Here is a 23,153-nt window from a genome sequence, read left to right on the forward strand (position 1 = left end):
ACGATATGTTAATGTTATGTCACTTTTATACTGGCCAAAATATCGGATATTATTAGATCTATAATAATCAAAGTATGGTTCTCACACACACTCACACACTCGCACACACACACACACACACACACACACACAGACACACACGCACACGCACACGCACACACACAGCTTAATCTCATTCACTCCAAGTGACAATGCTCATGACTTGAGTTCATATGTATGAAAAATATCGAGGACTGAGCAAACATTTTGACTTTACGATCCTTAAAAAATAGGGCAGGGAGTCACCACTTTTCTTTTTTTCACCATGCCGGTCAATCTGAATGAATTATATTTGGTGTTCGTGGATTCCGATAAAGTTACAATTAAATCTTTGTTGTACCACTCCAATCTGTGTTTGGTAGCCACATGAGCGCAGAATACAAAAAGACAAGAAGAACCGGTCGAACAATGTGCAACATGTACTTATATAGACAAAAGGTGACCCGGTGTCTAATTGAGGCCTGCGATTATTTGTCAAAAAGCCTGTGGCCACACCCGACGAGTATGTTTGTTGTAGCTTCTACTGGAACAAAGCAGCACTCAATGCTTTAGCAGCTTATTGAAATGTCGGTATGAAACTATAATGTTTTCTACAAAAGAAAAATATATATATTAAATAAAACAAACCTGAGGCAAAACAACATGTGTTGCGCCGCTGAGCTTCAAGCGGCGCAACACATGACAAACGCAAACAAACACACAGAAAGACACACGACAGACTGACTCATGTTACATGGCACATAAACAGTAAAGAATATATCAAAAGGTTGCTCAAAGGAAAGTAAGGGATCAATACAGGAGTTTGATGTACGCAGGTGCGACTATCAAAACCATCTGTGTGTGTCTGTGTGTTTGTGTGTGTGTGTACTCTTCTATGTGTTTCGTCTTCACACATGTGTCACTCACCTTCTGGAGGCTGGTTGGGTTGAGTTGTGTTTTATCGATGATCTTTATTGCAACCTGAGAGGGAAACGACAGACAAAGAGATGAACACAAACCACACAGGAAACATATTATTTCCAAACTCAAGGAAACTTCTCATTTGCTGCAACAAACCTTGCCGAAGTCAATCACAAAACAAAAATGGAATGCCTTTTTATGAAGTGGTATTCATTCATGGTACTGGAATGCATTGCATTTTTGTATTTACTGTATGTTAAAGCTATGAACAATTATTTTTATTACAAATTAATCACATTAATCAATTATTTTATAAAATCTTTTTTCGGTCCGAAAATTACTTTAAACTGTCTTTAAACGCTTCATTTATCAAATTAGTTGCTGATCGCTTCAGTTTGAATTGTATTAATTATGAACTAATTAAATTTGCAAACGTCAGACAGGCGGCTCCTGAACAATGTTACGTGAGCATCTGGAAATCAAAACATAGCGTGTTTCGAGGTGTGTGAGGAAAACAGGAGCTGAAATCCACTAAACAAACCGACAGAGCTCCATAAGAGGCTTAACAACATGTGGTGTCCCGGTCAGCGTCCAACTGCCGCTGTAAACCACCATATATATGACCGCCTCCTGCTTTTTATATGCGAGGAAAACTACAGCTCTCACCTGATCGAGTGTCTGCTGAGACTGATCACCTCAGCTCATGTAGGTCTGGGTTTTTACGAGGAGAACGACTCATTGTTGAAACACTTTATTGTGCTGTGAGACTCGATAGTTTTGTCTGGCTGTACAGTGAAAGCTAACAGAAGGGTGCTGTGAACTCGGTGAACCGGCCCTTTAAAAACTCCATCTGTGGGCTGAGTCACATGGTGCTGTTCGGTTCTGTTCTGGCTCCCCAACCATGTTAGTTCACCCGAGCTTCAACTCCTCAGCCTAATCAATCCCCAGCATGCAGTACTGCCTTCCTGTCTCTCTGAAACGCACCTCTCTGCCAGTCAGTATGTGGCGTGCCAGCTTGACCTTGGCGAAGTTGCCCTTGCCGATGGTTTTGAGCAGCCGGTAGTTTCCGATGTGCGGCTGCTCGTCTGAGCACAATGCGATGGAGTTGCGGCATCGAGCTCCCAGAGAGCGGCTCGACCAGCCGGTGCCCTTCTCCGATCGGCTGGCCGATAGGGAGGCATGCTGAGGGAGGAGAGAGAGAGAGAGAGAGAGATGCAGGTGAGCCTGCAGTACAACTGAGACGTTGGAAGTTTGCCATTATTGTTGTATTCAAGGCGCAAAACTTATTATCAGTATCAAAGGTACCTGAAGAGTTAGCATACATAAACCGATGATAAATGAGTGAAAGAGAGGTAACACCCTCCACATAGCATTAAAATGACCAACGAACACCATGTGACCTGGACTGTGCTCCTGTAGTTATGTGACTGCAGCCTGGTACCAGACACCCAGAGGTGGAAAACGAGAGCAACTAGGAGAAGGGCACCTATGAATCTCATCTGCCCCTCTTAGTCAAATTTCCTCACATTCAGGCGTGGCTAAGAGGTCGTCAGTGTCAAGCGCGCGATGCCATGTCGGTAAGGCGGGATGTGAGGTGGTGGCGGCGCATTTTGGGGTCGGCTGTAGCTCATGGGAGGAGTGGTCGATCCCCGCTCTCCCCATAGTTGCTTGTCGAAAAGAGGAAAACTTTCCACAGGTCTCGATATCTTCCATCTGCCCTTAATGGGACCAGGAGGAGTAAAAAGAATTTGCAAAACCCCCCAAAAAAACACTTGATAAAATGAAGGTAGAAAGGACAAAAATATATCGTAGTCAAGTTATAATATGTTACACTGTTGTAATTCAACTATACTGTAATGCAAAATCTGTTAATGAAAAAATATAAAGTAATTTACCTAATTATTCCACTGAATGAAAAGTTACATGACTTACCTATATATTAAAGAACACTACATAAATAATAGTTCTGTGACTTATGGTTGTTGTTGTCTTTTTGTATTCTGCGTTCATGTGGCTACCAAACACAGATTGGAGTGGTACAACAAAGATTACCAACAAAGATTACCGTGAACTTTGAATAACAAATTAACGTGCATCAACATGATTAGCCAATAAGATTGCCACTGTGTTTCACATCACAAAAGCAAGTCTCTATTTGAGCCCCAGAAAAGACATGAGTTTGATACTATATAATATATGTATAATAGTTTACTATAGCAAAATAACCATAGAAAAAAAATGTTTTAACCTGCTCCAGCGCAGACGAACTTAAGTTAGCTGGATAAGCTCCCATAAGATCCCATTGATGAAGGAGCGATATTAGTTAGATTAGCGTTTCATAGGGAGAGAGTTCTTATCAAGCCATGACTTCCTATACGAGCGCTATCCATTCTGCCCACAAGGAATTATTTATTTTCCAAGACCTTCTGGAGCCATCAAATATCCCTCTGTCCCAAACGAGGTAGATTTTGTCAATCGAAAAGGCTTTCACAGCATTAATGTGCAGGTACTTATGACATAATTTTCCTCAAATTACATTGCTATAAAAACAATCATATGTCTTTAACAATAGGGGTCATGGACTTTGCAATTGCCTGCTGTAGGCTAATCACGTAGTGTAATACTCATGACATCTTGGATGATCTGTGACTCCACCTGCCTCATAACAAATGTCCGGGCTCTGTCCACGACTCCAGAATATTGTAGAAAATGATTAAGGTGACTCTGAGAAGAATAGAGAGAATATCACACAATTTATTTTCACTGCTTCAATTGATTGCATTTCTGATTATGAATAATACATACATACACACTGATCCACCCATACACAGATTCACACACACACATATTCAAAGTCCTAGTTCTATATGGTCAGTATGTATTAATTCGTATCAATTAGATAATCTTTGGGCTTGTTTTTATCTAATTTTTCCGAAAGAGTTAAGCTAATTATTTTAGATCTCATTGGATGATGCATTCCAGCAGGCACATATAATCAGATGGATTGGGGTGATGAGGCACTTAAAATGAGCCGATACATTTTCCCAACTCTTGCTGCGTTGACACCAAAAGCGTTGAGAGTAGATTCCATGAAAGTCAATGCACAGACGAATGGATGCGAATGAAGCACATTTTCATCCAGTTATCTAGACGTAGTCGGTGAAAGTTAGTGAGCTGTATGAGCCTACGGGTGATGTTATGAATGAATATATATATATGATATTAATGTTATGAACCTAAACACGAGGACGTTTGATGTTCCGACGTTTGAGGGATTTCCACAAGTATAAAGCAAAAATAGTGGTTATTTCTTCCATGGTGGATGACGGAAATTATAACTGTTTCCACGGAGATAAGCCACGCCCTCTCTCCAGCGAGAATGAAGCAAATGAATATGCTATCAGAATCTAGACTGCACGGGCTGGACGTTTTTTGAGACGTTCCTGAACGCATCGCTCTCTCTCTCTTCCGGTAAGCGTATTGCATCACTTCTGGTTAGCAGCTTGCGATGTTTTCCTCCTCTCCCGCTCAGTGTCTCATGTATAGCTATTCCTCTGCCTCTCTTAATGATAACGGTACATGCAACAAGTGTAGTTCATTTGCTGGTTGGAGGCAGTTCTAAGTTGGTTAGATGCACGGCTCCGCACCATCGAAGCTCAGACAGTTATGCTAGTTAGCTCGCCAACCCCCATAGCCGGTTCGGAGCCGCTAGCGTTAGCTTCTGTTGTTAGCTGTTCCCCCTGTAGCCCCCGAGCTGCCGGATGGCTGGGTGACTGTTCGAAGGAGTTTTAAGTCTAACCAAAAGCCCACTGAGCACCGCCAACCTCTTCACGTTTCGAACCAGTTTTCCCCACTCAGCGACGCACCCGCTGACAAACCCACTCTGGTTATAGATAGCTCCATAGTCAGAAACGTGAAGATAGGGAAGCCAGGGACCAAAGTCATATGCATCCCGGGGGCCAGAGCGGGCGACATTGAATCTTGTTTAAAACTGCTGGCTAAAGATGAGCGTAGTTACAGTAAGATTATAATACACGCCGGCGGTAATGACTCCCGACTGCGGCGGTCGGAGGTCACTAAAATTAATGTGGAATCGGTGTGTACTTATGCCAAGACAATGTCGGACACCGTAGTTTTCTCTGGCCCTCTCCTCAATCTGATCAATGATGACATGTATAGCCGCATGTCGTCATTCAACCGCTGGTTGTCCAGGTGGTGCCCAGCAAACAATGTGGGCTACATAGATAACTGGCAGACTTTCTGGGGAAAGCCTGATCTGATGAGTCGAGACGGCATTCATCCCACTTGGGATGGAGCGCGTCTCATTTCTGCGAACATGGCCAAGTTGATTAACGGATCCATGACCCAGAGTTCAGATCAGGAAGCAGAAGCAGAGTTGTAGTCTTCCACCCTTCTCTGCACTTACATCCGAGCAGTTACCCACCCTTAACCGTAACTCTATAGAGACTGTGTCTGTCCCACGGCCACTTAAATTAATTAAATCAAAAGTAACCAGAAGAGGAGTCATACAAAATAACCTCACACAGGTTAACATCACTACTGCAACAATGTGGACTCCTAAATATTAGATCTGTCACCTAAAGCTGTATTAGTACATTATTTAATATCAGACAATCACATTGATTTATTGTGTCTTACTGAAACCTGGCTGAGCCATGAAGAATATGTCAGCTTAAATGAATCAAGTCATATTAATACTCACATTCCTCGAGGCACCGGCCGAGGAGGTGGAGTAGCAGCCATTTTTGACTCAAGCCTATTAATGAATCCTAAACCTAAACTAAACTACAACTCATTTGAAAGCCTTGTTCTTAGTCTTTCACATCCAACCTGGAAAACATTACAGCCAATCCTATTTGTTATACTGTACCGGCCACCAGGTCCATATTCAGAATTTATATCTGAATTTTCAGAGTTTCTATCAAGTTTAGTTCTGTAGAGTTGTAATAGGTTATTATGATTTGCACATGCACATAAAGATAGTCTTATGTTTTATATTAATACATAATGGAAGTATGATAATTCATAGTGAATATTGGTTAAAATAGTCTGCATAAATATGTTGTAAGGCATGAGATTATCATAATCTATTATTGTGACTGTTGATAAATGTATGCATTATAATTGTATGATGCATCAGAATGAATGATAGTCTATTAGTTAGAGATGTTGTTAAAATTGACAGCGGAGTGGGAACCCGTGACGTTTTATACTGAAGGCAAGATGAGAGGTTTTATTCTGAAAAGAAACTCTTTGTCTTGACCGGAAGTGTGACGTTTGACCCCGTGATCTTTACTATGGCCTTAAGCCAACCAAAGGTGATGTGTATTTAACCCGACGAATTACTAACATTTAAAGTTGTTAAAGGCGTGACTGAATACTGATAAAAGGGATTTGTGCTGAGGGAAACGTTCTCTTTTTAATTTTCTTTCAGCTTGAATTGACCAGACAGCTCCCTACTTCACGAGAGAAAGTGATTTAGTCTGTGGAAGTCCGTTCAACCGGCCCTCACGATCGTGAATGTATTATTTTGTCTGGTACTTTTTTGCCATTAAATATTGTTAATTTTAAACCTATTGAATCTTGACTTTTCCTTAAGCCCGAGGCGTCCAGTATACACAGCTCTCACCTTTTTACAGTCCTTAAAACTGATACGGTTATTATTGCAGGAGATTTTAATATTCATGTGGATATTGATAATGATTGCCTTAGTACTGCATTTATCTCATTGTTGGACTCGATTGGCTTCTGTCAGAAAGTACAGAAACCCACTCACTGCTTTGGCCACACCCTCCACCTTGTTCTTGCATATGGCATTGACATTGAGCATTTGGAGGTCTTCCCACAGAACCCTCTTCTGTCAGACCATTACCTCATAACTTTTGATTTCATACTCCCGGAGTATACACCGTTAGTTAAAAGTTTCTACACCAGATGTCTAACTGACAGTGCTGTAGCTAAATTTAAAGAAGCGATTCCTTCTGCATTTGATTCAATACGACGTCTCAATGTGACGGAGGACTCCTGTGCTAACTTTAGTCCGTCCCAGATTGATCATCTTGTCGATAGTGCTACTGGCTCACTGAGAATGACACTAGACTTGATAGCCCTACTGAAGAAAAAGACAGTGAGGCAAAGGAGGTTTGCTCCCTGGTATAACCCTCAGACCCGCGACCTAAAGCAAACTTCACGAAAGCTCGAAAGCATATGGCGTTCCACCAATCTGGAAGAATCACGCTTAGTTTGGCGAGATAGTCTTAAAACATATAAAAAGGCTCTCCGTAATGCCAGAGCAGCCTATTACTCATCAGTAATAGAGAAAAATAAGAACAACCCCAGGGTTCTCTTTAGCACTGTAGCCAGGCTGACAGAGTCACAGCTCTGTGGAGCCGTGTATTCCTATAGACCTCAGTAGTAATGACTTCATGAACTTCTTCAATGAAAAGATTTTAACTATTAGAGGCAAGATAGATAATCTCTTGCCCTCAACCAGTGCCAATCTGTCATCAAGAGGAGTGGCCTTGGAAACGGCTGTATGCCCTGGTGTATATTTGGATGGGTTTTCTCCCATTAACTTAGACCAATTGTCCTCAATGGTTTCTACTTCTAAACCGTCTACCTGTCTCTTAGACCCCATCCCAACGAGGCTGCTTAAAGACGTGTTGCCTTTAATTGGCACCTCTCTGCTGGATATTGTTAATGTGTCTTTGCTAACAGGCCATGTACCACATTCCTTCAAAGTAGCTGTAATTAAACCTCTCCTGAAAAAACCCTCTTAATCCAGAGGTGTTGGCTAACTACAGACTGATCTCTAACCTTCCCTTCCTCTAAGATCCTTGAGAAAGTAGTCGCAAATCAGTTGTGTGACTTTCTACTTCAGAATAGTTTATTTGAGGAGTTTCAGTCAGGATTTAGAAAACACCACAGCACAGAGACAACACTGGTGAAAATTACAAATTACCTCCTAATTGCATAAGATAGGGAACTCATCTCTGTACTTGTTTTGTTAGACCTTAGTGCTGCGTTCGACACCATTAACCATAACATCCTATCACAGAGACTGGATCAGTCGATTGGCATTTCAGGTACCGCACTAAGTTGGTTTAAATCCTATTTATCAGATCGATCTCAATTTGTATTTGTAAACAATGAAGCCTCAATGACCATCAACGTTAATCATGGAGTTCCACAAGGTTCTGTGCTTGGACCAATTTTATTTACCTTATATATGCTTCCTTTGGGCAACATTATCAGGAAACACTCCATAAACTTTCATTGCTATGCAGACGATACTCAATTATATCTATCGATCAAACCAGAGGAGACCAACCAGCTCGCTAAAATTCAAGAATGTCTTAAAGACATAAAAACATGGATGACCTGCAACTTCCTGATGTTAAACTCAGACAAAACTGAAGTTATTTTACTGGGCCCTGAACACCTCAGAGATCAATTATCTGGTGATGTGGTTTCTGTAGATGGCATTGCCCTTGCATCCAACACCACTGTAAAGAATCTCTAGTTATCTTTGACCGGGACTTGTCCTTTAACTCCCACGTTAAGCAAATCTCAAGGACTGCATTTTTTCATCTACGTAACATTTCAAAAATCAGGCAGATCTTGTCTCAAAAAGATGCAGAAAAGCTGGTTCACGCGTTTGTTACTTCCAGACTAGATTACTGCAACTCCTTATTATCAGGCTGCTCTAATAAGTCTCTTAAATCCCTCCAGTTGATCCAAAATGCTGCAGCTCGTGTACTCACAAAAACTAAGAAAAGAGATCACATGACTCCTGTATTAGCTGCGCTGCACTGGCTCCCTGTAAAATCAAGAATCACATTTAAAATTCTTCTCCTCACCTACAAAGCCTTGATTGGTGATGCACCATCATATCTTAATGAGCTTGTAGTACCATATTGCCCCACTAGAGAGCTGCGCTCACTAAATGCGGGGCTACTTGTGGTTCCCAGAGTCCTAAAAAGGAGGATGGGAGCAAGAGCCTTCAGTTATCAAGCTCCTCTTTTATGGAACCAGCTTCCACTTTCAGTCCGGGAGGCAGACACAGTCACCTCATTCAAGAATAGACTTAAGACTTTCCTGTTTGATAGTGCTTATAGTTAGGGCTGAATCAGGTTTGCCCTGGTCGAGCCCCTTGATATGCTGCTATAGGCTTATAGGCTGCTGGGGGATGTTTTAGGATACACTGAGCTCCTATCTCATCTTCTCTCTCTCCTTATGGATGAATTTACATCTCTCCATTGCACCTTATTAACTCTGCTTCCTCCCCGGAGTCGTTGTGACTTCACGTCTCAGAGGGTCCATTGGACCTGGAGGTGTTTTCATACAATACAATTCATACATTGTCATATTCATGTAATGTGTTTATGTAACTTTGTAAATGCTGTTCATTCTGTACACATGACATCTATTGCTTCTGTCCATCCGGGGAGAGGGATCCTCCTCTGTTGCTCTCCTGAAGGTTTCTTCCCTTTTTTCCCTGTCAAAGGTTATTTTTGGGGAGTTTTTCCAGATTCGATGTGAGGTCCTGGGACAGGGATGTCGTATGTGTACAGATTGTAAAGCCCTCTGGGGCAAATTTGTGATATTGGGCTATACAAAATAAACTGAATTGAATTAAAATTAAATGTCTGGGTTTCTTGCTTGCCAACTTCTACTTTTTTTCAAAAGATGAATATGAGAAAGGATGTTGTATATGTTGATGTATTATGAGACTGGTTTCTTACTATTGGATCAAATTAACTAAAATTAAAATGTTAAAGAGCGTGAAAAAAACAGAAAACTCAACGCTGGTCCAAACTAATTCTGATATCGGCAAACATCAATGAAGATACAAAGATAAAAACACGCTAGGACCACAAAAGCACCACAATGTGGATTAGGAGTGCAGGACAATATGGGAAATTATTGATTTTTTTTACGCAGATTTTATGAATGTCGTGTAGTGTTCTTTATACTATGACAGTTTTGCTAAGATTTTATTGAAATACATTATGCATTGCTTACTGAACTGCAATATACAGTACCTCATTGTAACCCCTCTATCATGATACATGTGGTAAATATGGTATATTCCTCTCACGCATCATCCTGCCTCACTCTCCCAATCTTTCCCATCCCTTCCTGATCCCTCAACCCGGGAAATCAGTGTGAAGACACAAAGCCGGCGGTGGGGTTATGGCTCATGCCAGGATTTAGGCCTCTTGGACAGATTTAAGTGAATATATGTAGTCTGGACTTTTTGCTATGGGAAAAGAGGCAAATGTAGAGCCCCAAGAGAAACTCATGACAAGCCCTCGGCACAATGACTTTCTATTTCCACACTATGAGAACTATACTCTCACTCTCACACAGATCAGAAGTTAAATAAAAACGCATCACCTTGAAATGCACCCAATGTGGTAAACACTGGCGTGAAATCACAGGATCAAACGATTTTTCAGCACACACACGCACTCACATGGGAAAGTGCACCGGCTCAGACCTTTAACACTGACACAATGCAACAGTCATTGATGCAACATAAAAAAGAAAGGAAAAAAAGTAACCATTTCTACTAATCTCATGTGTGTAGTTTTCGTGGCACGTATCAAGGCTTTAAGTGTTTGAGAGATTACAAAGATACTATAAAAACATTTATAGTACTATAGCCAACATGGAGAACGTTCCATTTCCAAATGACTCCACCCCACCATTTATTCACCTCTTCTTCCCTCCCCTGGCTCATCCCATCCCCCCCCAGACAAATCAATGTGCCTCCTATCCCTCCATTCTCCTCTCCGCACCCAAAACCCGCCCCCTCTTTTGTCTCGCACCGCTATCTTCATTTTTGGGGCGACTTCACATTAGTTTGAGACTTCGTGCCGGCCTCCATCGGCCATCCCCCAACCCTCATACTTTTTTTTTTTTTTTTTTTCCCCAAAGAGCGACTCCCCCCACCACTTTTGATTACCACGTGGTTTCATTCAGAAAGGAGGCCTGTGTGTGTGATGGGGTCTCTACTAGTAGCGGACTGGAGGGCCAGCAGAGGTATTTTGAGTGGGGGAGCGGAGGGATATAAAAGCTCTCCACATCATTACACATGTAGGGTGACATTTGGTATAGAAAATGGTGTGTGTGTGTGTGTGTGTGTGTGTGTAATTTGCACATTCAACAAACAAGCTGCACCTCGCAAACTGGAGGAAATCGGTTCTTTGTGCCGATGTCCTGCATCTCACAACTCGCGTTAGCCTGACGACAACAGTTTCAAATCACTAATATTGTTTGCCATTTGATGTGCATTGCTTCTCAATCCAATAAAAATATTCAAACCCGTTTCATTTTTTAAGTGTATTTATACTGGTCACAGTCTGAATTATGGGCTGCATGATTATGAAAAAGAAAAGTCTATCTAACTTCATCATAATCCATGAATGGCATGAATCACTTTTTGGGCCAAACCATCTGCATCCCGTCACATGCAGTCCTAAAAAAAGCTTCCCGCATCGACTAAACAAAGACGGTAGGCAGTAAAAGATTTCTTTTAAATTCTGTGTGATCCGATAGGAACCCAAGCTTGACGTCGTTTCTACAACAATACAATAAACATGATGATGTGTTATCTTTGACGTGAAACTGAAAACGTGCAGCTGAATTATATTGCATTATTACACTAAAATACCTGCAAATATATGTTCATTTAGGACGGGCCAGTACAGGTTAGGCTCACCCACAACTTTCGGGCTGCGCATCAGAAAACAATACAATCATTACAAAACAATTAGCGTTATTTGATGGCATGGATGTCAGGCATAACATTGTCTATTCTACAGAACAGCTGTGCTGGTCGGTGTGGGTGTGTACAGCTGAATAGAAAGCAATTGTACTCTACACACATGATTTCATAAACTTTAAATAATCCTCAGTCGTTTGCTAGGTTTTTGTCTCTTCACAAGCTGCTTCTCCGTCATACGTCATCATTTACAAGTTTCATTTATTGTATCGCTAAGAGTCATTGTACCCGTTATAGGTATTATAGCTCGTTCTGCGACATGACTCATAAATATCTCTGCATGCAAATACAATTTTCTCTTTCACTCCGTTATCGTGGCTTTATATGACGCACCGCAACGCCAGGACCAACGGCATGACAAACACAAATATGTTTCCAAACAATGGGCCACGCCCTGAGGGAGGCGCCCTGCTGCTGCTGCAGCTTGGGTGTACTGTACCGGACTGAGTGTGTGCATGTTGGTGTGTGTTTTTGTTGGGAGGAATTGAGATAAAGACAGGATGTGTGACACAGGAATGGCGTAACCTTGAGCCATCCTCCACACGCACAGACCCACTCCAGATTCCGCTTCCTCCCTCTAGCAGCTGCAGCCCGAGCATGTCACACACACACGCACTTTTTCCTTTTCTTTTTTTTAACAGAAAAAAACTGCCATTAGTTCAACTGCCAATCATGTAATGAAAATATATTATATGCTGAATATAGACAACGCGCACTTGACAAGTTCGCTTTTGTCGACCCACACGCCCACGTCATTTCACTTCCTTTCTCGGGGACAGGAAATGTCAGAGAAACGACAGCAGGAGTGTCGCAGCACAACGCGAGTGTTTCCTTGCTGGGCCCCGCGAGGGAGAGGGAGCTGCCGGAAACACAACACGTTACGTGATGGCGACAGACAGAGTCACGCGTCCAACGCAATTTGGACTTTTACACCAAGCACTTCATTCCAGAGAACAGATCGTGCTTATGCACAATGAGACTTTTCAGTAATGTCTACTGGTGTTTACCGCTGAAAATACTGGCCATCAGTCGTCCCTAGTGAATAAAGTAACAAGTCTGATTAAGTGATTCTGATTAAAGATATAATACAGTGAATATGCAAGCCATTATTAAACAGGATCCCTCACAACAACACAACAAATGAAAATAGAAACGTGTGACTGTATAAGACAACGTGTTGTGTTTTAAACAGATTATTTGAATATTGATTTCTGGCCACCTAACGAAGCCAAAATGTCCATGTAATGAGCATTTTTGGAATAAAGTCTCACTAGGAAATAAGTATTTTGCAGGGGGGATTTTGTCGGGATTTTGACTTTCTAAAAAAACATGATGAATAGAAGAAATATCAGACCGGATCGAAAGGCCTTTGGATTTTCAGAATAATTAATGCCGGAAAAGCAGCTAATATAATTGATTTAGAGGGCAGGCAAATGACACACCGGAATCAAACCATTGATTCCCCACTGGCAACGAACACAGGTTTCGGCCGATCATGAAACTAAACACAGGGCAACGTTTCTTAACCCTGTAACTACCGATGTCGCTTGTGGTTTTCAATTAGAGAAGATTTGTGGAGGGCCGTTTGGCGGCAGCGCTCCTCTCACTGACGTGTAGTGTGCATTTCCCCGGGGCAGGCGGGCTGGTGTTGCTCTTACAGCTTAGTTTCAACCTTCCGTTCTTTACGCGCCAAAATATTCTGCACCAGCAGCCAAGAAATAGCAACGCTTTTGTCCATTTTATTTCACTCAAAAAAGAGCCTCATTTGATTCCCTCTTAAAACTGAAATGATAACAGAAATGTTATCATTACTTTGGAAAGGGTTCTTGGGGCCTCGGGTCGGGAAACTTGCTCAAAAACAACAACAAAAAACACTTGTAAAAACATGATAATCATATGATTGCTAACATGAATCAGGAGGACCACTACCCGACACTGTGGGTTTAAAGGCGGGCCTCCTGACGGTGGCTCCAGTAAGCAAAGTGGAACTGGAGTCACACACACACACCCCACAAAGATGCCGTCTGTTCCCCCTCTGGAGATGTGCCACATTACTCAGCATATCATTCACTGCAGGGCTGTGATCATCAGACCGGGCTCAGCGAAGGGTCAGATTTATTCCATTCGGATCAACAGCAGCGGTGGATTAGAGCGCTGAGTCACCACGGTGGCCAGACGTCGTTTTCTCTCTCCGCCTCTGCAGATAGACGGATTCTTCTCTCTGGAGGGATCTGTTCTGTGAACCACTCTTTTTAGTGCAGAAAGAGACTTTGCACACATCAAACATTCTTATTTGTTGTGGTTTTGCTCATCATTTCTACCAGTAATGATAACACTGTGCTTACCACAATAACTGCTGTGACGAGCTCGAGGCAACATTCCTAAAATTGACGGGGGCAAGAAAGTTGTTGTGGACCAGCCCACGGTTTAGCTCATTTATCCCAGCGTTTTCTTTGCAAATGAAACGCAGCGAGCGCGCCTGGAATGTCCATTCACTGTGTGCACACACATGCTACCATTGGGGAGGTACGGTAGGTTTCAAGCCAAATCAGAGAGTCGGTGTGGAAAATGGGATAAATTGGGAGAGTTTGTAACTCCAAGTTTGACTAAACTAAGATTTGTTTCAAACTGACTGCTTGAGTTCTTCGCCCTGTCAGACCTCTGTTTAAGCAATGTTGCTATTGAGTGTTATCACTGCTAGGAATCCAAAACTACAAAAATTAAGTGGTTTAAAACTATCGTTTCCCATAAAAGATGCAGAGATTTTCCCAGTATTGGGTCGATTTAGTATCATATAAAAACAACAACAATAATACCAGTAATAAAGACCTGGGCCCTATTTCTCGTACGTGGTTCAACTAAGTTGATCAAATGTCCTATTAGCCAGCTTAGATTAACCCGCTGATTGAAATCAGGCTATCTCGGTTTCTCAAAGGCTGATCCGCACTCAAACCATCTCGTTAGTTCGATCCAGACGTCAGTTCACAGGATAGTTGTGCGTGCCCGTCCTACTTCAAATGGGGAAAGTGTCGATCACCAAAAACAATGATTTTCTAACAGCACGAAGGCAAATAAACTCAAAGGAAAAGCCTCTTTTTTTCTCCGCTGAAGAACAGGACATGATCATGAACGGATATGAGGAATTCCAGACCATAATCATGGATCTAACACCGCCACTGCTGTAAGGGGCTAGACAAGAAGCATGGCAACATATCAGACAAGTTAAATGAGTAATGCTGCGTTCACATGAATATTCACAACGCTTTACTCTTGTAAGTTTACTTGCCCGACTAGTTGTGGTTTATTCATTTAATTCATTCGTGCTGGTGAGGGGTTATCTCTATAATTTCCACCATCCACCATGGAAGAAATAACCACTATTTTTGCTTTATGCTTGTTGTGGAAATCCCACAAACGTCGGAACATCAAACACCCTTGTGTTTGGGTTCATAACATTAATATCACATACATACACACTATATCTATCTATCTATAGATAGATAGATAGATAGATAGATAGATAGATAGATAGATAGATAGACACATAACATCATCCGTGGGCTCACACAGTTCGGTGACTTTCACCGACTACTTCTGGATAACTGGATGAACATCCGCTTCATTCACATGTGTGCAAATCTGTATATGGGCGGATCAGTGTGTATGTATGCATTATTCATAATCAGAAATTCAATCAATTGAAGCAGTGAAAATAAATTGTGTGATATTCTCTCTATTCTTCTCATGAGTTCACCTTAATCATTTGACAATATTCTCGGAGCCCGGACATTTGTTATGAGGCAGGTGGTGTCACAGATCATCTAAGATGTCATGAGTATTGTACACTACATGGATATTGTACAGTACTACAGCAGGCAATTGAAAGGTCCATGACCCCTATTGTCAAAGGCATATGATTGTTTAATGTCATAAGTACCTGCACATTAAAGCTGTGAAAGCCTTTTTGATTGACAACATCTGCCTCGTTTGGGACAGAGGGCGATTTGATGGCTCCAGAAGGTCTTGGAAATAAATAATTCCTTGTGGGTAGAATGGATAGCGCTCGTATAGGAAGTCATCATGATGTGATAAGAACTCTCTCCCTATGAAACGCTAATCTAACTAATATCGCTCCTTCATCAATGGGATCTCTGAGGAAGGGAGCTGCAAGCTTATCCAGCTAACTTAAGTTAGCCTGCGCTGGAGCAGGTTCAAGTTTTTGGATGTGTTGCTATGGTGATTTTGCCAAACTTGCTTTGTGGAACCGAAAAGCCTGACTTATTTAAACTTATCCTGAAAATTATCCGGCCAACTCAGTTAGCCAGGTACGAGGAATGGGGCCTAGAAACATTACCTTTACTGAATCTTTACTCTCACTTGTTTACTTCGTTCTCTAAATCATCTCTGTGCCGGAAAAACCTGTTACCATGAATTCATAAACTTGGTGTCAAATCCTCTCGTTCCTTTCATTGCATAATATATACTCAGTAGGCACCTTCAACCATTCTCCCAGCACACAGTCTTTACCTCTGCCCACTCAGCCACTTCAGTATGACCCAACCTCTCATGATAATTATTTTTTCTTCCACGAGCCTGAGGCAATTTATCTGAAGAGTCAAGCTACAGGGAGGAGGGGTGACAGACCAGCTTTGTAGTATCTGATGAATGAAATGTAATGGCTGGTTAGTGCAAATCCTTTGTGGACACAATGAATTTCCATGTTTTGATATTTTTTACCAAACTAGTTTGAAAATGTGCCTGTATCTGGTTTTAAATGAAAATGTGAAGGGAAAACCAGGATTGTCAGGCCAAGAAGGTTTTGCTGATTGAGACTACGGCCCATCTGCCACAGGAATCTTTTAAGACGTCAGCGTGAGAGGAAGTCATGACGCAGCAGTTGACGCAGCAGTTGACACAGCGTCTACAATGCACTACTGCCTCACTGCCATCGCCGATTAGATGAGGCCAATTCTACCCTGAAGGGAAACTCAAAATGCTCTGTGTCTAAAGGACTCTGCAGAGCTTCGGCCTGCAGCAGCTAATGGACAGAAACAGTGACGGCAAGAACATTACCACACAGACACACACAGTTCACAACATGTTACAGCCTTCCACCTTCCACTTTCAGTCCGGGAGGCTGACACAGTCACCTCATCCTTACGGTACCCGGACACGCTGAGGCAATATTTCTCACGGGGGCACTGCGGACCTGAGGCTGCATTATATGGTATGAGTGAACTATGTTATGTGGGCTGTTCGAAGGCCGTGGGGGTGAAGAGTGCGGAGGGCTGATGCCGTTTACTCCAGGGGCGAAGCTTGGAGACTGCTGTGTGTTCCGGGAAAGTGTGTTACGTGTTACTGTATGGTGGCACTTGTCGGACTATTGAACATGTTATTCTGTTGACGTTTTAAGGAATTGTCAGAGAGGAGGGTCTATTAAACCCTGGAGACGTTAAAGTGAGTGAACCAGACTCCTCCGGCTGCAAAAAGAAGTCTGATTGCCTAGAAGTCTATGGGAAAATGTCTCTTGATTTATTCCCTCGGTAAACAATCAAAACATGAGTTAGTGGTCTCTTCAATACAGCATGATGTTCATTTAGTAAATTATGGTCCATTTTGAGTCACAAGGTACCTTGTGATTGAGAGGTTGCAACCAGAGCCGTATACTCTACGTCGCTCCTCTGCAGTCCAAATGTTGTCACTTCGGTTCACTGGTTGCAAAAAGACAAGATGGTGACGGACAAAACGTCGAGGCTTCAAAACGGCAGTCCACAAACCAGTAGGTGACATCACGATGACAACGTCCCCTCCCCCTCCTTATATACAGTCTATAGAATGAACCCTCACGTCTCACGAACACACTAAAGAAAACAGGACGAGCAGACGCTGTATCTGCATTGGCACCGGCACCGGCTCAGGCCCTGAGGACAGAAACGGGGTGGTAAGCCGACACTTGAAGAGCTTGTCGCACAATGAACATAACGGGCCAACTGTGTGAGCTCTGACTGTGTTCCCTGTACCCGTCAGACGTTTCGTTTTTGTGATTGTGTGCATCTGTGTGCGATAACTGACGTCTGCGTGGTGTGCGCGTGTGTGTGTGTGTGTGCATGTGTCAGTTAACAGAAGATCTGTGACCAGCGTCATTCTTCACATGGTAGCCTGATCGCCAGTAAACGCCAACTGTTTGGCACCAACTTCTTAACTAGAATTACATAATAGCCGGCGGAAAACAATTTGTGCAGATTTTAAAAAGCCGTCAGTTAGATTTGTATAAAATGCAAATAACGTTTACTTCATGTTTAGTGTTTAAGTGACACATTAAGATTAGTTTACTTTATCATGCAGTTTTTAACCTTCAAAAAGGCCAATCCTTTTTATTTCCACAAACACACACAGAGACATATTGAGCTGTTTATAGCAAAAAGGCTCGCTCAGAGAGACATTATGTAACAGCAGGTGGGAAGGAAACGTGTTGGAGCATAAATGTATGTTTCATTCAGAGAGAGACAGTTCATTTTACATTGTCAATACATCCCATCATGCTTAGCATACCTTAAAGAATATGGATGTTTGTCAAACATTCACTTCACTACACTCAGTTTTCTAAACAAAAGTAACAGTAAAATGCATTGTTTGGAATAATTAAACAACAAGTAGGTACTTGATCAGCGTGCACACATTTAAAAAAAAAAAAGGAGTGATGGGAAAATGATTTTGGGAAAAGTGCAATGAATAAAAAAAAGTTGTAAAGAAAACGGCGAGAGAAACTAAGACGGTATTTGAGCAAGTATACTAATCGGAGCTGGGAAAGTAAATTCTTAAATGTCCCTTAAAAACATTCTCCCTGCTGTGCTGTTGAGCAATCCATTTACAGGGAGGGCCGTGAAATCTCTTAAGCTCTTTTCCCAGCACTGCCATGCTTCACATTCATACTTTCACGGCTGAACCTGCTCAGCGCAAACCACCGTTTGCCCACTGGCAAGTATCACTGGAGCTGCGGGGAGCACGGGCCTGCTCACGGGGAGGGGGGGGCCTCGGGAGTAGCCGAGACGTTGCCATGCTACTGGCCCACTTCTCTGACCTTTGGGCTATTTGTAACAAAATAGGTAGTGTTAAGCTGGCGAGTGAACGTCAAGGCACACGTCAAGCGAGGTGCCGTGCAGGTCACCGAATATCAACCCTCCTTATTTTTATACCAATCAAATACGGTTCACTTGGCCTCAGTGAACGAGATGATTAGAAGCCCCGGAGCTGTGTTTCATGTCACCGAGTTTGTGGGGGTGAAACCAATGCCGTTGCATGGGGAGGCCTGCAGAGGTGGGTGGATGCCAGCTTTTTCCAAGTAACAAGTCAGGACAGCGAGCTCACGAATCTTTTGCTCGTCCAGGAAGAAGGAAGGGGGGGGGGGGGGGGGGTTGACGACGACACACACACACACGCACACACGCACACACGCACACACGCACACACAAAAGCCTCGCTCTGCCCCGCGGAGGAACACCTAAAGACTTTTTCTTTGCTTTTCTTAAGAGCACAGCAGCTGTACATGTGCGCACAAGCACTCAACACCTTCAACCCGGTTTCCTCTTCCTCTCTCACAGACAAACGCACACACACGTACAGATTAAAGCTCATGATAAGCCCCATGCAAAATAGTTTGGTCTTTTCCCACTGGTTGAGGATCTTCACTGACTATATTCGAGCTCTGAACTTCCAAGCTTAACCACCACACTAACTGGTGGGCGACAGTGAGGCAGTGGTTAGTAGGTCCGTCTTTCAATCATAGGATCGATCAGTTCAATCCCTGGCTGTGCTAGCCCTAGATGTCCTTGAGCAAGATACTTAACTCTGAATTGCTCCCCGTAGATGTGTGTCTACGGTGTATGATTGTAAGTCACTTTGGATAAAAGCGTCATAAAAGGATCATTTTTATGATCTGGGAAAGCCAGCATAATTAGTTCTCCGTCATGGGGAAAAAGATGTAGTCTAAGATAATACAATAATAACCAATAGTACCAACGCGCAAATTCAGGATCCCGTTGTGAAAAGCTCTGCGAGTCTCCTCCTCCGAGATCATTTGTACGTTTCCACATTGGAATTCAAAGTCTGGCTGTGTGACGCTGCGTGCATGATGGACCCTGTTCTGCAGGAGGTCAAGAGACCACATTCCCCTTTTCTGCGTTACATGGACAATACACGAGTGCATCACATGTACCGACATGTTACTGCATGCCAAGAAACGTATATATTTAAAAAGCTGTGTAGCACTTCTAAATAAAAGTCACTTTTGTCTTTCTTCTGCCCTCTACAGCTCTCAAAAACTGCTGTGCATTAGAACCTGCAATAATTCTACATTGAGCTCAAAATAAAACAACTATGTACTCGATTTGACAGAGAGAGAGAGATATTTTAGCTATGTCAGAGATCAAACCATCATTCAAATGTCAAAACCGTCGTTAAACTCTGTGCCTCGGCCGAGAAAACGGAACTACCGGGTGCGCTTACCTTTCATACCTGTGTGAAAGTAAATGTCTGTGTTGCGTTTTGGTCGAGGGAAAGGGAAATATGGAGGACCCCCCTCCCTCCCCATTCTTCTGTAGTTGCCATGGTGAGGTAAATAACAAGACCAGCTTATGGCTGAGTGAGCACAGCAATCACTTCTGCTGTCCAGCTCATAGGGAAAAACAGTTTATCCCTCCCAATGCTTTAAAAAAAAAAAAGTAAATAAATGATGCCTTTCCTACCAGCTTGGTGACAAATCAATGCACCATAATAACGGGGCACCAAAATAAATATGACCATATCTGTCCTGAGAGTAGAAAACAACAACTAAAAACTACTACTTTGAAAAGTGTTATTCACATGATTGCTAAACTTATCCTGCTGCCAGTCAGAAAGAAGCTCTCTGTCATCTATGATGTCAGCGCTCGACAACAAGCACAAAAAAGTTGTACATTTGGGCGTGGCTTGACAGAAACCGTCCAAACCACTCACAGCACGTGAGGATGGAAACACGTTGTGGGTTCTGCAACCTCGGCAGGTGTTTCTGAGTCCTGGGAAGAGCCAGAGGCAATATTCAACACCTCAATGTAACTGTAGCAAACCACCCAGGGAGGAGAGTAAAGAAAGGTGGCAGCGTCTCTACCAGGGGCTAAACGTACACGCACCAAGATGGGAAACGTTATCTCATTCACGTCCCTCTTTTTGGTTGGTGTGGTCCCACCCGAAATATTATCGGAGATGCAACAGCCGTGTTGAAAAAAAAGGTCACTGTTGTGCTGGTTTTCCTGGAGCTTCCAACAGTTAATCAGCACTACTAGTTACAATATCACACGAGACGCAGTCCAATATCTAAAAACACACACACACCCTTTAAATAAAAGTATTCTTGACGAGTGGCTGGTATTACAGCCTTCGGTGTAAACCAGGTGCCATTGAGATAATAGGTGGGGACTCTCCCTGCCGCTGCACTGCTGATGTCAATATATGGGGAGGGGGGGTGGGGGGATATCAACATAGAGAGACATGCATCCTCACAAGAAACCCATACAGGACAACCACTGTGAAATGCTTTGAAAAAATAAAAGGCCATTGAATTGAAAACGTTCCCCTCAGAAAACCCAGACACAGAAAAACACCAGCAGGCGGGCTAGCCTGACACAGCATATTCTGCAACATCGGGCTGCCCACCGACCTGCCATCAAAGGGGGGTAAAAGGAGGAGGAGGGGGACAGGGGCTGACAAGGTGAAGAGCTGCGAGTAAGGTGATGGAGTGGCAGAGAAAAGGAGAAGGATGGGTGGGTGTGGGGCAGGATGGGCGTGGAGAGCTTTGGGTGGCCTTGCATCAGTTGCATTCATTATTGATCAGCTGGGTTGGTGTGGGGGGGCAGACAACACACATGCGCTGGTAGGTGAAGGTGGAAGATTTTATAAAAAGGCAACTCGTTGAATAAATGTGTGCATTCTGCATGTGCGTGTGTAATTACTGTAGCACACACACACACACACACACACACACGTCTGAACCCAGTCCAAGGCACCAATACCTCCCCCACCTCCCTCCCTCCCATGTTCCCCCATCCTGTGTCCAATTGCAATCCGTCCCAAATGAGCTAGGGGGGAGATTAGCGCGTCTGTGTTGCCTTGTTTGATTGCAGCTGCTCTTTGCACATGGCACACTGACTAATCTCAGGGCCAGAGAGTTGAGGAAGAGTTGAATAGGTGAATAGGTATTATGACCATAATACCTAAAGGTTATACCTATTCCTGCTGCTGAAGGTGACAAATACACGACCAGCATCTTGAACGGTCTACTCACATGGTCCGGGTTCCGCTCGTTCACTGTCAGTGCCGTGCGTACAGACATGTTTCGTCCCTGAGTGCGCTTCTTCGTCCGAGAGAAACCGCAAAATAACTGGGCTGTAGGTTTGTGTTTACACCGGGGTTACCCGTCCCAGATTAGACTGTCCGTCGGTCACACCAGGAGAAAAAAAAACAGCCTCACTTCTCATACAATCCTCATTGTCAGAGTCCGTGAATGCAGTTAAACATGCAGTTAAATCCAGCTTAAATCGATGCGTTAAAAAAAACTAAACTACATCCACATTGTGCTTGTCTGGTGTCTCATCTGAAGGAAGAAAAAGACAAACAGCCCAGACTTCCCCCCACCCCCCACACTTCCTCTCACTTTCCCCCAATCCTCCCCAGACGCTCTCGTACCATTCCGGGGGACGCTGGCTGGCTCGCTGGAGAAATCAATCCCGGTGGGCGTCGGTTGGCGTTCCGCTGCATCGGTCTCGTGTTGGGAAAGGAAAGAAAACTCCACCATTGAAGCAACCGACGAGGGTTTAAAAACCAGCCGTGGGCTCTGAGCGACCACGATGGGTTGAGTTGGGGGGGGGGGGGGGGGGTTCTGTTTTCCCGTTAGCTAGCTAATGTGATTGTTCTGGGTGACATTCGTTAAAACGGCGGCTCCCACGGAAAAAGTAGTCACTGAGACGGAACCGGGGACAGTGTGAGCCGGCATTTCAAGACACCAAGAGATGTGCGGAGGGGGAAAAATTAAAGGCAAATAGCGGTTGAATTGGTGAAAGCGGCGGATGTGCAGAGCTTCCCGGTCGGTCTCCGACTTGTCTCTCAGCCCGGTCCGCCCTCGGCTCGTCTCATTCGGGTTGGTTCCAACTGCTTTCGCGATGAATGGAAAGTGGCCCGAATGAACAGCGGGCGAACGCAATTCGTCTCCCCGGAAACATCAGCTTTTATTCGCGAAGAGGACGTAAGAAAACTGTCTCCCTCCCTTTCGCCTTCTGAAAAAACCCACGGAGTGACAAGAGAAACTGAGAGGGAGAAGGACGTCAGCAGTAATAATAGGCCGGGCCGCTCACAGGCGCTTGCTGAGTCGGTG

At 43.4% G+C, this 23,153-nt stretch overlaps 1 protein-coding gene across 7 annotated transcripts in view; it reads right to left on the bottom strand.

The window, feature by feature from the left end:
- The window catches only part of LOC117741239 (MAP/microtubule affinity-regulating kinase 4-like), a 54,333-nt gene extending 31,180 nt beyond the window's left edge, over positions 1-23,153 (bottom strand). The window contains exons 1-4 of one of the 7 annotated variants that reach the window (XM_034548140.1): positions 22,480-23,153; positions 22,068-22,194; positions 1,924-2,121; positions 946-999 (exon numbers count right to left, since the gene is read on the bottom strand). In XM_034548140.1, coding sequence (XP_034404031.1) covers positions 946-999; positions 1,924-2,121; positions 22,068-22,194; positions 22,480-22,577 — 477 coding nt within the window. In that variant the 5' untranslated portion in view covers positions 22,578-23,153. The other 6 variants (XM_034548137.1, XM_034548142.1, XM_034548135.1 and 3 more) reach the window with 6 other exon arrangements.

This window comes from Cyclopterus lumpus, chromosome 13, assembly GCF_009769545.1.
Source record: "Cyclopterus lumpus isolate fCycLum1 chromosome 13, fCycLum1.pri, whole genome shotgun sequence".
NCBI lineage: Eukaryota > Metazoa > Chordata > Actinopteri > Perciformes > Cyclopteridae > Cyclopterus > Cyclopterus lumpus.